This window comes from Astatotilapia calliptera, chromosome 18 (genome assembly GCF_964374335.1).
Source record: "Astatotilapia calliptera chromosome 18, fAstCal68.1, whole genome shotgun sequence".
Taxonomy (NCBI): domain Eukaryota; kingdom Metazoa; phylum Chordata; class Actinopteri; order Cichliformes; family Cichlidae; genus Astatotilapia; species Astatotilapia calliptera.
The window spans coordinates 14,554,851-14,570,766 of NC_137439.1; the positions used below are offsets into that span (position 1 = coordinate 14,554,851).

Consider the following 15,916-nt stretch of genomic DNA (forward strand, 5'->3'; position numbering starts at 1 on the left):
ATTTGCATTACAAAGCATTACAAAGTTATATATTGTTGAATCAACAACATCCATCCCAACCTCTTAACTGTCACAGAATATCTGACTTTATAAGAGCAACATAAACAGTTTTCACATTAGGCAACATTTTATTTCAACTACCATAAATAAACAGCGAGTGGATAGTTAAATTGTAGTAGAAATGGCTTTAAGCCAACTTTTAACAACTTAGTATAATTAAATAGAATATTGTTAACAATTTAAAAACAAATCAAAAAACCCAAAATATTGGTTTGTTCTTTTCCCCACACCTTCAGATAGTAATAACCCCGTCTTAATCACAAGCTCAAACACAAATCAAGACAAATCAACAAGATAAATAAAAAGATAGGAAGGTCACAGCAGTGCCAACATATCATTAAAGTCCTCACACAGGGGCTGAACTTACAGTCAGTGCAGATTCTTCCACGAGGCCGACTACACAAAGTGCCATACAATTAGCACAACAAGCATGGACCTCTGCCTCTCCCTCAGTGTGTTCACCATGGAAACATTAACATTGTATCTGAATTGAATTTACTTAATAATACCTTGAAAAATAGAAGCACTGAGGAGGTGGGCTATACAGTCTTCCTACCACTTTTTTTGACAAATAAGCTTTAAAAAAAAAAAAACTTCCTTGTGCCCACGCTGATATAACTGAAGACTGAACTGAAGCTCTCCTTTGTATTCACCTTGAATCTCACATTTCTCAGCTTTATTGTGACTTAGTTGTGCATGTGTGAAACATGTTTTTGACATCCAAAGCTCAAAGATACATCAAAATATGTCCAAACATCCACAGCAGCAGCAGCATTAGACATTAATGAGCTGATATTGTGCTGCATCAAATAATGTAATAGCATTAGAGGAATAATTAAGAGAAACATATCATAACAACACATATCCTCTGTAAGATGTTAATCCTCTTACATAATGCTACAGCTACTAAGCTCATATGGGATAAATTGTACTTTAAGAATAACAAGTCTTAAACTGTAAGTGCTAAAATCTACCTGCTATTTTATTTTAAACAAGCATAACAGCTGAACTCTGGTGCAGAAGATAAGGCACACAAACAAGGCACAAAACACAACTTCTGCTATAACACTATATCTTTATCAGATTTAAACAGGTAAATATATTACATTACATTTAAGAGTTTATTTGATTAAATCTGGGTGACCTGATGGCTACTAGAACAGCTACAATAATAAGTTCAGCAAACAAGGACGAGTCAGTAAATCGTTTTACAAAGATGAAAGAAAGACTTATCATAGACCATTACGAAGCACTTTGAACCATCTAAAATGGAAGGAATTTAACACACCATAAAAAAAAAACTTTCAGTATTTGTGTGCAGTGAAAGAGCGATGGCCATAATAACAAACTGTTTCATACAGAATGTCTGCGGCTGATGAAAAATGTATGTAAAGCTGAAAGAGCCGATGTGTTGCCATTAGAATATAATGCTCCGTGTCACATTTCAGCACATAAACTCACAAACACACATTTACCAAGCCCAGACTATGGTGACAGGTTGAGAGGAAATTTACAGTATAGACATTAAATTGCACTAAATGCTGAAAGCACTGTTGTGTAGATACAATACACTGTTGTCCTGATGGCGGTTGCCTTAAAGCCCTCTGCCCATTTTTTTCCTTTTACATGCGGTTCTAGTTTCAGAGTAGATGAGAAAAGGCGGACACTGTGTCCTGTTATCTCAAAGAGACTGCAGCATCACAGCTCTAAATGTTCAAAGATGCAGTTAATACAGTTCAGCTTCAAACTGAGCCTACAACTGAAGAACAATACCTACTGATGTTTTGACAACGAAGCCGTCGTCAAAGTCAAGCAGCGGGTCAAGGAGAAAATACTTTGATTCGCTCTCTTCAGCGTTTTAAGTCGTGAATATCAGAGGATTACTCCCTGAGAGGCTATTAAATATTCTACATTAGTTAACTGTCAGAGTGAAAGGACTATTCACACACTTTTAACACCAAAGCACCAAACTGCAATGCACATCTATAAAACAATGACACACAGTAATGCACATTGTTCCCAACATCATCAGGGATAGTCCCTTTTTTTTTAAATCCAGTTTCTTAAAGAGCTTTGATCTTATTCATGTTAATATGAAAGCCCAGACAGTTTACAGGTCTAGTTAAAAAACGTGTTTATCTTCTTTAAACATCTGGCTTCATCTTTGCAGTGTTGCCATCAACAATGTGAAAAGGTGCAAAAATTGCATTTCCTCAATTGGCCACTCGAGGCAGTCTCCAAAAGCGAGTAGTTCTCCACAGACTGCGGTGTCAAAATACCTGACTTTAATGTCTTGATGCATGCATCAAGTTACTAAATCCCAACAGGTTGATTCACTGGGCTAGTTTCAGTCATTGTGCAAATGTACTGTTTATTAGGTTGGGGAAACCTAAAGTCAGCTGAGACTGAAGAAGTCTCTTGGATGAGTGACGAAATGTTTCTCCCACTGAAAACGCTGCGTCCAGATGAACAGAATCAACCTTTTGGGACTCGACTTTAATGTTTGCAGTAAAAATAATGATTTCAATTTCTGTAGCTAATTTCCACATTCACAGCAACTAGACAGGGATGGGTTTTTGTCTTAGTTGTTATCCTGTTTGTAACTAACTCATTTTATTTTTGCATTAAGGCTTAAGGATACAAGGAGTACTGCAAATCCACTTCACAGACCTGGACTTCTTGAGTGTGTTTGTGGGGTCAGTGTTATATTTTTGATGCAATTTTCTGGCAAATAATATGGCTTTCTGAAAAGACTTCTGATTAATGTAGTATTTTGCCTGTATACGTCTTATCACTATTTAGCATGGGCATAATGATGATGCATCCCACTATCCTTTGAATATGATTTCTTTTTAAAAAGAAGATTAAAAAAAACACAATAAAAAAGTAACATCACGCTTATAATGATAAACTTGCGAGTGGGACTTTAAACTCTTTTATACTTAAATATCAAAACCACCAACAGGTTCATCTTTCTGTCAAGAATTTTTTTTACATAACTTGAACTGAAGCCTATTCATGTCTGTGCATCTTTTAAAAATTTAAGTCGTCTCTGTGTACTATTACATACAGTTCATTCTTTTAAGGCTTAATTATCTGTGTTCTGTGGTCTCCAACACGACTGAAGTCTATTCCTTGGTGACTATTTTTAGTGAGGAATTAATACTTTTTAGCGACTTTAGTGACTCATTCATTGCAGCAGAGTAGCGTACAGAAAATTAGAAGCTCCAATCTTTGTTGGTTGTGGCCTTTTCATGGGATTTGTGTAGTAAGAATAAAACATAGATTAGCACCAGGCTAATCTTTTAAGTGAACATGTTTTTGGCTTATTTGACCAACGTGCTGGATACAGAGCTAAAAATCTGGCCCTGACTCTGGCTTTTATCTCAGATAGCTGTAGTGATTTGAGTTAAGCCCAGCTCATTGGAGTCCTCCCAGCTCTGATAGGGCATAGAGGACATGTCCATGGCTAGTCATACGGGCCTGGCTTGCTTTACGCCTCCCCGAGCTTCTGCAGGGCAAGAATGATCCCGCAGAGTGCTTCTCACACGGCTCACTCCATGACAGTCACCTTGTCCTTGTGTTCTGGGACAGCAAAAGTCTCTGAAGCATCTCTTGAAGTTCTCATCCAGGAAAGCATAGAGGATGGGGTTAAGGCTGCTGTTGGTGTAGCCCAGCGCCACGCAGAAGAAGTAGGCGGCCATAACAGCTGTGGTCTCAGGGACATTTGTTGACAGCGTCTTGACCAAGATGAAGATGTGAATGGGTGTCCAGCACACCACAAAGACGGCGACCACCACCAGCACCAGACGGGTGATGCGACGCAGGTTGCGGTCCTTCTCGCGTGAGCCTGACAGCAGCCGCACGCTCTTCAGCCTCATGACCATCAGAGTGTAGCAGACAGTTATAATGATGACCGGTGCCACAAATGCAAAGATGAAGACACAGATCTTCATCAGCGTGTCCCAGTAGATGTAGGGATCAGGGAACTGTAAAGCACACTCTGTAGTCCCTGTTAGTTACAGAAGAATGCAGTTATAGGAACACACAGCAGGAAATGCTCAAAATGACACGCTAATGTCAGATTGACATGTTCAAAGTTACATGTCAAATTGACATCTTTAAAATTGCATAGAGATGTTTAGTGAATGGTTTTCTTGTGTTTATTAGCATGAAGGTGATGGATATGAAGGAAGTGTTACTCTCAGGGCATTAATAGCAGTAAAAAAAAACATATGACTTAACCCTGTAACTCCAAATGCATTATATCTGACACATGAGTTATTGTGAGTTTTTGAGACCTCCATCGTCAGTGCGATTTCTTTTCCCCCCTGAACACCTAATGCATTTCACAAAAATGCTGGATGTAGTGAATATGATTAAAAGTCATATATGCAAATAGGTATGTAAAGTCTTTTTTTTTTCTTTTTAATTGTCAGAAGGCTCTAAACACTCCAGTTTAAAAAACAAATTGAATTTTTCTGGAAATTATTTCCCTGTTCTGGCTTTACTGGGTTAAAATTTAACCGACCCGATTTAGGTCAGTTAAACTGTTTGTAAACATTAAAGTCTGGCTATAAAACACTAAAATACATTCATAAACACCATGAAAAACTGTTTAGTTTCTCAGACATTTTACATTCACAAGCCACTTGTTTGGATAGAGCTGTTTATCTCTTTGTTAATGTAAATATATAATCAGCTGATCACCATTTAGACATGCAGACAAGTGACTTTAAACATGCTGTTTCATTGAGAATTTCAAGGACAACCATGGCTTGTTTTATGAGAAAATATCTCATAAATATTTTTGCAACACATTGGAGAAAATATCCAATGTGTTGCAATTCTCTGGGTGAAAATGCTTTTTGATGTCAGAGGTCAGAGGACAAAGAAAAGACTGCTTTGATCTGATGAGACAGTAATTCAAATAACCACCGATGCAACCACTCCTGCAAGCTAAGACCAGGTAACTGAGGTGACAATATGCATGAAACTAGCAGACTGAAAAAACTGGTGAGTCTGGTGGGTCAGAGTTTGGTATAAATGACATGAAAGCATAATCCTGCCTTGTATCAACGTTTCAGGCTACTGGTGGGGTATTGAGGTGAGAGATATATTCTTGGCACACTTTGGGCTCCTTAGCACAAACTGAGCATTGTTTAAACACCTCAGTCTACCTTATTATTGTTCCTGAACAACTGTCCCTTTATAACCAACGGTGTAGTCATTAACAAATTTCCCACATGTGGGACTAATAATGGTTATCTTATCTTATCTTATCTTATCTTATCTTATCTTATCTTATCTTATCTTCTGATGGTTGCCTCCAGGAGGATAACACACAATACCATCATCCCAAACTGATTTCTTGTGTTCGCTGTGCTCAAATGGCCAGCAGCAACTGCCTAGTGCTATCATGTCAAGATGGACCAAAATCTCTGAATGTTTCCAGCGTATTTTTGAATCTGTGCCACTAAGAATTCAGGCAACTATGAAGGCAAGGTGTACCTAATAAAGTGGTGTGTATTATGTTCTCAGTAGACATAGTTTGAAAAAAAATTTCATGCTATTTTATCCTTCGTTCTGTATTTGATTATGATTATGATCCTTTTGGGCTCCTTTAAATTCCTGTCCTGCCACCAGCATGGCTTAGAAATGACAATGTGAGAGAGATCCTGTGATGCATAAAAGTTGTCAATTGAGGAAACTAAAGTCCAGAATTAGATTCATGAGCAAGTCTTTGGATAAAGTGTCTTGTACTCAATAGAATTTCATTGTAAAGATGAATTTCAGACATTTGCTGAAAGAAAATATGTTCTTCTATTATAACCTTTCTAAAGGAAGACCCATTTTCTCTGTCATAGCTTCAGCAAATCAAGTAGCTAATAGGCTGTCATCAGACCTATAGAACACCCTGTTCATTGAATGTGAAGTAGCCAATTGAGATAATTCTCAGCTGTAAATTATATAGAGCTTTTAGCATGAAATCGCATATTAGTCTCCTTAGTACAGAACAAGGTAATTTGTCTCTACAGCAGACAGACTATAAATAAACTGAAATATAACCAAAAAAAAAAAACATATAAAAATTAGATAAAGAACAGAGGTAGGGTCATACCAGTGCATGAAATGGTCATACCGTTATTAGTATTGGTGCTGCCCAGTATCATGGCAGGGATCCCAGCAGCCGACGACAGCACCCAGATGATAACATTGATGATCTTGGCCTTGACGGGGGTCCGGAAATCCAAGGCCTTAACAGGGTGACACACAGCTACGTATCGGTCCACGCTCATCATGGTCAAGGTGAAGATGCTGGTGAACATGTTGTAGTAATCGATGGAGATGAAAACTTTGCACGCTATCTCGCCAAACGGCCAGGAGCTGAGCAGGTAGTCGGTGCTCTGGAAGGGCATGGTGGTGGTGACCAGGGCGTCAGCCACGGCCAGGTTAAAGATGTAGATGTTGGTGGCTGTTTTCATTTTTGTGTATCTGGGGGGGAGGAGTGGGGAGAGTAGAAGTAAACACGATTCTCTTTGATTTTCTTTCATCTGGGGGGAAGCGAGAGTGATTAAATCATGTGTTCAGTATAATAAAGGGAAGCAACATGGGGGAAAACCCTATCTATCTATCTATCTATCTATCTATCTATCTATCTATCTATCTATCTATCTATCTATCTATCTATCTATCTATCTATCTATCTATCTATCTATCTATCTATCTATCTATCTATCTATCTATCTATCTATCTCTGTGTGTGTGTGTGTGTGTGTATGTGTGTGTGTGTTTGAAACAAGAAAACACACTATATGCATGCACTATACAGTTGCAGAAACGACAAAAATCCAACATTTGCTTCATTTTAAACCTCATTTCTGTTGATGTATGTCCCAGACCCGAGTAGAGGTGATACCAAACTTAATGCTTTTCTGAAAACACATGAGCAAACACACTGCAAAGGACTTGATCAGTGCGCACCGAATTCCCATTTTATGAGCTACTCCTGCAGATACGCACTCGGTTTCAAGCTGATGATCATGCTCTTTCACACAACAGATAACACGATTTCAAAGCTGATAGCTCACCTTATGATGACATACATCACCAAACAATTGCCGACTAAGCCCACCACGAACACTATGGAGTAAACGGCGACTATGATGGGGATGATGGGCGACATTGGCTCGGGTTCAGCATCCCAGGTGGCGTTGGCAGTGTAGTTGAAAATATCCAAAGGTTGCCAGGTAAAGTTTGGGATGCACTCCCCCGGCTGGCCCGAGGGACACCGGTCCTCTTTGAAGATGTGCACCACGTTGCTCTCCATGGTGCTGAAAGCTGCCGCCGCCGCTGCTGTTGCTGCTGCTGCTGCTGCTGTTGGGCGTAAACTGACCGTTCAACTTAATTTGGTGCAGACCAAGACAGCAGAATATCTGGCGACTGTTTGAAAAAAACAGGGCAGTTTTTTCCATTAGCACATACTGTGGGATCTGTGTGAGAGAACAAGAGCCAACACAACGCGCTCAAGGACATAATTACACAAGTGTGACACCACCTTACCTGCTTTCCCGCTTCCAAAAAAGTTCATTGGAATAAACCCAGGCGGATGAGCAGAAGTACAAACACGGACTGAAATCCGGATGCGAGGAAAAACGTGAGAAACAAAAGGTTTCCGGGTAGTTGGCGAACGCACAGCACAATCCACTGGCTGTGCCACTGCTGCGTCCCCGAAGGTGCGCACTGGAAGCCCGCACTGCTCATTCAGTGACATCAGAGGTAGCGCCAACAGATATGACAGAGTATCCAGCCAGAATAAGGACTCTTACCACAGGAATAACAGCTAGATAGAAACACAGTCCGTTTATCACTCTTTTATCTAAATTTGGACCATTTTTGTTTTATTTCTGGTACTTGCATTACTAGTGACTAACGCACTTTGACCGTTAAACCACCCTTTAAGCTACACAAAATAACGAAAATAATCTTTAAAATGTATTTTTTTCCTCTGTGTGTTCAAACATAATGTTATGAATTCCTGTTTTTGCGGCCAACTGACGTGAGAGCTACCACCGCAGTGCAAAAAATACAGAGTCCTGGTTGCTGAAGGTTATAAGACATTTTAACGCAGACGTCAGGCGATCTAACCAAAAAATTATATATATGAATGCAATGCATATGAAACAGCCTGAGCGGAAACGAGCGATAACAAAGGACGCTACTTTGCGCGGCTTCACGGGAAAAAAGAGGGGGGAAAGTGATCGTCACCTCATCAACATTCTTGTTTCCAATTTTAACCGGAATTAGTTTTGCTGCAACAGTAGAGAAGTCTCATTTTTCAGCTTTGCCTTTAATCTCCGTAAAAACATTTTCCTTGCGCATTGTCTCTTTTATTGATTTAACTTTACCCGAAAACATGGATCTACTCGTCCACCCCACAATAACACAAAATGTAAAAACACTGAGATGTCAAACTAACGAATCACTACCATCGCAAATAAAGAAAGCACCAGTCCCGATATTACAGGCTATTCCCATGTAACCTGTCTCCCCCTTTCTCCCCCAACAGTCAGCAGACAGATTCCAACCAGCATGTAATTAAGCGTGTGCTGTTTCCTTTCCTTCGTTTCATGCATTGACAGTTGTTGCTTAGAGACCCATCATGGCCAGGTGTAACTTGAGTGACAAGGCCTTTTTGTAGGTGTGTTTCTATTGTCAAGGACGGACTTGACTTTGTGAGATGTCCTGTGTTGTTGTTGTTGCTTTTTTTGTACAAATATTTGATGCAAATCCCACTTGAACCTTGAGAATCGCATCGTTTTCCTCTGCGAGTGAAGGAAGGAGGCAGTTACAGTGTTTACCCTCAGTCTTATAAGTGCAGTGCCAAAGGTCTGTTTGCACATAGATGCAATCTGCTACTGTTCCTCTGGCACTTGAAACAGTTTTATATATATATATGCATTTGCGTTCCAGAGGAAGAGAGGAAATGTTTGTTATGTAACTTCCTGTAGATGAGGTCAAGAGGGAATTCCTTTTCGCATTTTCCTCCACTTTGCATAGTGAGCCCAAGACCCTATCTCTTCCGTAAGATGCTTCACTTTAACGATGAAACAACTTTCAGTGAAACAACCTAATTTCACTTTTTGTTGGGGATTTCCCAAATGATCTATTTAAAAAAAATAATTCTTTCAAGAGCTCTTCACCTGCTGATTAGTGTCGCATTTTGAAATTTTCCATTTATTTAGCTCCATTTGAAAACTGTCCTTCCATATGCAGTATTAGTTTCCACTTTAGCATTCACTGAAAGATTGCACCAACAGAAAAAAGATAGCTACGGTTTGCGTGCAGCTTTTGGAGATTAAAAAAAAAAGCACAATGTGCTTCCCAGACACAACCTCTTCCCAACAACAAAGTAATACTTCTTTAATCCTACAACTATATTATTGATTAATCTTCAAAATATCTGCCTTCCCACCCACTCTCGGTTACACAGAGGAAAAACTGCCGCTTGCAGAGCACATATTCACCTGGTTTAAAGCCTTAAGGTTACTGTGTTGTTTCAGCAGTTCAGCAAAACAGTTAAGAGTAAGTAAGAGGTCAGTTTAAAAAGTTTCTTCTGTAATCCAACATGACGTATTTTTGTTAAACACATCTGTCTGCCTGAAGCTGATGAGTGAAGCTACTGTATTTAAAAAAAATATGGTGAAAGATGCTAAAATTTTCCACAGAGCTGCGGGATATTGTAGAGCCAGGTGATAAATCTCTGTGGGTAAATAAATCTTACACAATACACCAAGTGACATCACCATCATTATATTATACAAAATGGTCTTATGAAATGTGAAATCCTGTGAATTCAGTTTAATTTGATTTTATTTAATTATTTATTTTTAACACTCTTTAACAGTATTCAGTACCTTGCATGTGACTAGAAGAACTTTAAATTTAACTGTTGATTTAACAGGGAGCTAGTTAAGAGAAGCTAATAGGCACAATAGGGTCTCTCGTTTTTGTCCCTGTTAGTAGTCGCACTGCATCATCATGGATCGATTGAAGGCTTTCAGGGAACTTATTTTTTAAACAACTTGATAGCAATGAATTAAATTCAGCCTCAGAGTAACACATGCACAAACTAGTTTTTCACTGTCACTGTCACAGAGATGAAAGAAATAAATTCTACATATTTGTTTATTGTGCACACTGAAGGACATATCCTGGCCAAAAGTAACTCCCAGGTTCCTCAGTGTTATGGAGGGAAAGATAATGCCAGACAGAAAAATGGTCTTTCAACCCATTTCCAGCATTTTGCACAATTTTGTGAATAATAATTTAATGTTAAAAAATATTCTACATGCTCTATTTTGCACCACTATATACTCCTCTGAAATTGTCACTAGTTGTTTTTTGCAATGTGGAGTTTCTTTAGTAGTGTGTAGTCAAATATGAGACTTTTTTTTGTATTTTAAAGAGCCAGTACTCAAACATTTTTTGATGCATCTGTCCCAAATTACAGCTCCTGATTCAATTTAATGGTAGGAAAGGCAGGTGAAAATATCATGCTTTTATCTTTAATAGTTTTTCATGTTCATCATTGCCTCAGATTTCAAAGTGAAAGAAAAAAGGCTTGGAAGTGGGAGAACAGTGCTTTTTAAAAGTATCAATATCTAGAAAAGTATTCGATATAAACTAAAAAATCACAGGAATCATTATACATGTCTGGACTTTAGAGCATAATGTTTTTAGGCAAATCAGAGACGGTCAAGTAATGAATGTTTTAAAAATGTCCTGTTTCGAGATGGAATGTACCACTCGTTCATAGTTTAAGTGATTTGTGTTATTTGGCTTAATAACGGTCTGTGGCCAGGTATCCGCTATATAGCAAAGAAAAAAAAATACAGTATTTTCAAATAATGTTGGCTACGGGAAATAAAAAGATAATGGTCCCTGTACAGAACCCTGTGGAACTCCATGACTAATGTAGTAAAATGATTAGTAGTATGGAATGCTGCAACTCTTAAAATAAACAGTTCCTTTGCACATGATTACCAAGCTGTTTTATAACTACCGTATTTTTCAGACTATAAGGCACACTTAAAATCCTTTAATTTTCTTAAAAATCAACAGTGTGCCTTATAATCCGGTGCGCCTTATGTATGAATTCTGGTTGTGCTTACTGATCTTGAACCGATTTTATGTGGTACACGGCATTCAAAAATCTGTCAAAAAATGTTTTAGTACGACTTTAGTAAGATACGAAGCCATACTGCTTGATGGATTGTCGGAGCATTATGACTACTGTGTAAAGTCTTTCATCTTTAATAAAATGATCAGCATTGCTGCTTTATCAGGTGTAACAATTAAGTTTAACATCCAGCCATCCATGAAAACAGAACATATACAATTTAACGGAGTTAGAAGTTAGCTCGCTAGTTTCCACCTAAACATGATAATAATAATGGATACTTTATTGATCCCCATGGGGAAATTACTTGTTTTTCTCTGCATTTGACCCATTCACTCAGTGAAGCAGTGGGCAGCCCACTAAGCAGGCGCCCGGGGAGCAGTGTGTAGGGACGGGGTACCTCAGGGTAGCGGTTAAGTGGATTCGAACCGCCGACCTTCCGATCATGGGGCGACCACTTTACCTACTGAGCTATCCCTGCCCATGTTCTGACTGAGAGATTTCTGAAAAATTAAAACAGACAGCTCTGCTATCACTTCCAACATAAACGAAGACAGAATAGTAAACAGCAGTGACTTTTGTAGGGTTAATGAAGTTGGGCTAGCTGGTATATAATGATGTGCTACGTGAAAGCTAGCGACACAGGTATGTTAGCATAACATAAATTATGTTATGCTAACACCTTATAATCCCGTGTCCCTTCTGGTATGAAAAATACGGTACTCTTTCAAGATTTTTTTTTTTAAATTAAGGACGGTTAGAAATCAGTATCTAATCATTTATAAGGCGATTTTCAGCAGTGTTAATTAATAGAGATAAAATGATCAACTAAAATTAAAATTGAAGCATTAATTAATTTTAAGACTTGTTTGAACAGCCTTGTAAGACTGGGCTTTAAAGGGGGAAATAATTAAACATGAAGGACTTAATAAAAACAATAATAAAAGCTTTTAAAGGAAATTGCAAATCCACAATAACAATTTTCATTTTCCAAATATGTATGTTTAGTGTTTTGGTTTTGGCTGCTTCCTTTTCCTAAAGAAAACTGAACAATGAAACCATCACATCGAAGTGGGTGCTATTGTTACCACAGCTAAAATCACAAAGCAGCATCCACATGTCCATGATAATACAGCACTGGCAGGGGTGGAGGTGTGGAGTTAACTGTTTTCTTTTTAATTTGCAAAGTACAGATGCTTAGCTTAATATTAACTGCTGACTCATTGAAGATAAGACTTATAATTTAGACTGTCAGGATTTAGTATTTTCGCAGCAGCTTTCTTTAAAAAAAGAAACGGTCACAGTTTAAATATCCAAATGCAGCATTATTACCTTGCTAAATAAATGCAATGTGCATAAAAAAGAGCAAAAGTTTGAAATACTTTTTAAGCCTTTATATTCTAGATGATTCTAATCTGTTGTTTTGCTATTTGTCTCACAATCATTATTCCACTTTAGGCACAGTAGATAGAAACAGGTTACATGTTAAGCAGCAGAAGACCCATTAGGACAGCTGTTTTCTTCAGAGCCATTCAATAAAAGCCAGATGTTAAAACGTATTTTGGTTTACAAAATATATTTTAAATACGGAATACTAGAGACCATTTAAATTGTGAGATGACAAGGATACATATGCTGTACATTCCCACATGAAGAGAGATATTTGGTTACCACAACCAACTAAAAAAGCACGTTTCTAGAACTTTTTAGGTATTAATAATAACTAATGATTAAACACGGAGTAGTATATAAACACATTTGGAATTCAATTTTGGATTTAACAGGCAGCCAATACAGAGATAATAATGATAATAATAATAATAATGGATTGGATTTATATAGCGCTTTTCAAGGGACCCAAAGCGCTTTACAATGCCACTATTCATTCACTCTCGCATTCACACACTGGTGGAGGCAAGCTACGGTTGTAGCCACAGCTGCCCTGGGGCAGACTGACAGAAGCGAGGCTGCCATATCGATCAGATGCAAATAGTGAAGAAATATCTCTCCTTCTATTCCCTGTCAGTACTCTTGCTGCAGTATTTTGGATCAACTGAAGGCATTTCAGGGAGTTTTTAGGACATGCTGATAATTATCACTTACAAGTCTAGCCTAGAAGTATCTAATGCATGAACTAGTTTTGGACTTTTACCCAAAGAGCTCAGTTTTTATTTAATAAATCCTGAATATGTTTTCCCTTGTACTTTTAGAGTCCATTAACTGCTGTTTGACAAACTTCAGGCAGGATGTCATGTGTATTTTACTCAGAGTGCCTTCTGTCTAACCACTCTACTACAAGTGCCTAATGGAAGAATTGCTGCTGATAATCTTCTAGCAGGTCAACCAGCCCCTTGCAAAAGACTTATGAAGCTCTGTTTGTGTGACTGTTGGGTTCGCCTTGTAATCGGAAGGTTGCCGGTTCGAGCCCCGGCTTGGACAGTCTCGGTTGTTGTGTCCTTGGGCAAGACACTTCACCCGTTGCCTACTGGTGGTGGTCAGAGGGCCCGGTGGCGCCAGTGTCCGGCAGCCTCGCCTCTGTCAGTGCTCCCCAGGGTGGCTGTGGCTACAATGTAGCTTGCCATCACCAGTGTGTGAATGGGTGGATGACTGGATATGTAAAGCGCTTTGGGGTCCTTAGGGACTAGTAAAGCACTATATAAATACAGGCCATTTACCATTCTCTGTTACAGGGCCAACATGCTTTCTTACACACAGTGGGCTCTAGCAGGAGTGTTGTGGATTTGTTTATATATATATATATATATATATATACATACATACATACATACATACACACTGGAGTGTTTATTTAATGGAATCACTGTGATAAGCATTTAACCTATATGTGTAACATCACAAGACCCACATATGTTGGTCAAATATTATCCACAATTATATATAAGTTTGTGCCACTTGTTGTATATGAGCATATGTGATCAATACTGTCTGAAATAAGTAATAGTAATTAGGATCAATAACTTACCTTTGATTGTGTTATGGCCAACGGTGACGTCCAAACAAAGGGTTAAATACACTTGGCCCTGCTAAGATGCACCTGGGACACCTTTTGCCCATCTCTGTTGCCCAAAGTTGGGAAACCCCCTTTTTGAACGGATATAGTAGCATACCCCTGGCAGCAAACTCGACAAAGTTCTCGGGAGGATTAATTGTTTTCTCTCTGCAGTCTGTTTAATATCTGTAGTTTTGCAGACTTTTGGACTCACTCTGGTCAAAGGGACCCAATTAAAAATGGTGGATGCTGGGAACAGTGCTTGGAAAGCTATGGAGTAGTGCCAGAAAGTTATGTAACACTAGTGTCGGAGATTAAAGAAGGAAAAAAGTGCAAATTGACAAGTGATTGGGGGAAAGTATTGACAAAAAAATTACATTTATAATTGGGGGTGAGACAATAATTATTAGTTTAAATTTAACACTGATCAAGCAAAAAAGAAGGAATGGAAAAATACCCAACAGCAGGATGAGGAGGGCTGATATGGCCCAGGATGCTTTTTTCCTGTCTGTCATTTCGTGTGTCTGTGCTGTTTGTGCTTAAACCCCGGGGTTCACATCGCTTTGCTTTTTTGCTATTATTTTGCTGTAAAATGTACTGTTTTTCTGTTCTGTGTATTAAACTCTGTTCCAAGAATTCTACTCTTTTGCACAGGATCTTTTTGAGTGATTTGATTTTGATTGGATCTGAAAAGCTGGACCTCCACATCGTTGGCATAATAAGGTTATCATATTGGCTTCAGAATTTGCGACTCAACAAGAGCCTTGTTAATTTTAACAATTTCACAATTACAGAGGCCACTGTGCCTTTAAGAACACTCTAGGCTATTTGCTGTCCATCACCTTACCATAGGTGGGCTCCACTAAAGTTTAAAACACACTTCAGTGAATATTAAATCAAACGGGATACATCTGACCACAGTATGAAGCATCACAGCAAAGGTTTACGACTTTTGCAAGAGAGAAATTTCCAAGAGAATTATTTTTAATAAATGAAGGTAAAATTTTATTAATTATTGAGTGTTTTGAGATGCCAAAAAAGTCTGTTTCTTTTCTTTGATATTAAACACAATAAAGTGTGCAAGCACCGAAGGGGTCTTAACACCTAAAGTTACTGTTCATGCTCAAGATCCTACTCTGATAGTGAATAATCTCAATTTATAGAAGTACTTTATGGGTTTTTAGCACTCTCCTCTCTTTTCCACTCTGGCCCTGGGGCTCAGCAGTCTCTTCCTATTGATGAAATGGGGTGTCATTTCCAAAACTACAGATTACTGCCATCAAGATCAATTTGCAATCACAGAGGAACTCATAATAATGTGTCATCACCCCAGGATTTATTCTCATTACAGCACATTGAAATCTCCTGAGAAAAACAAAGAAAAGCAAGCTGAAATGGCTTTTTGTTCACTGCTGTCCAGTCAATGTTGAATTTCTGCCAAATGTCCTTCTTTTTAACAGCATTCAATTTGATTTTGAAAACTTTAGATGAAAACAATTTAGAGATACAGGAAGATACAGATAGCCTGTTAATGATCTTGAACCTGAATGTGGTTTCTTGCCATCGCCAGCTCTTTTTTCTGCAACAATCACGTAATCATTGATTACATAGCAAACCTGCTGCTGGCTTTCTCATTTGCCAGTGTGTCAGTTCCAAACTATCCA

The 15,916-nt window shown here is 38.4% G+C and overlaps 1 protein-coding gene across 1 annotated transcript; it reads right to left on the reverse strand.

Annotated features, from left to right (window-relative positions):
- Positions 1–3,383: 3,383 nt before the first annotated feature.
- On the reverse strand, positions 3,384–7,934 carry oprk1 (opioid receptor, kappa 1). The gene is made up of 3 exons (XM_080292312.1): positions 7,152–7,934; positions 6,203–6,555; positions 3,384–4,072 (listed from the first exon to the last, which is right to left on the reverse strand). The coding sequence occupies exons 1-3, from the start codon at positions 7,388–7,390 to the stop codon at positions 3,534–3,536; spliced, it is 1,131 nt and encodes a 376-aa protein (XP_080148438.1). The 5' UTR covers positions 7,391–7,934; the 3' UTR covers positions 3,384–3,533.
- Positions 7,935–15,916: the final 7,982 nt, after the last annotated feature.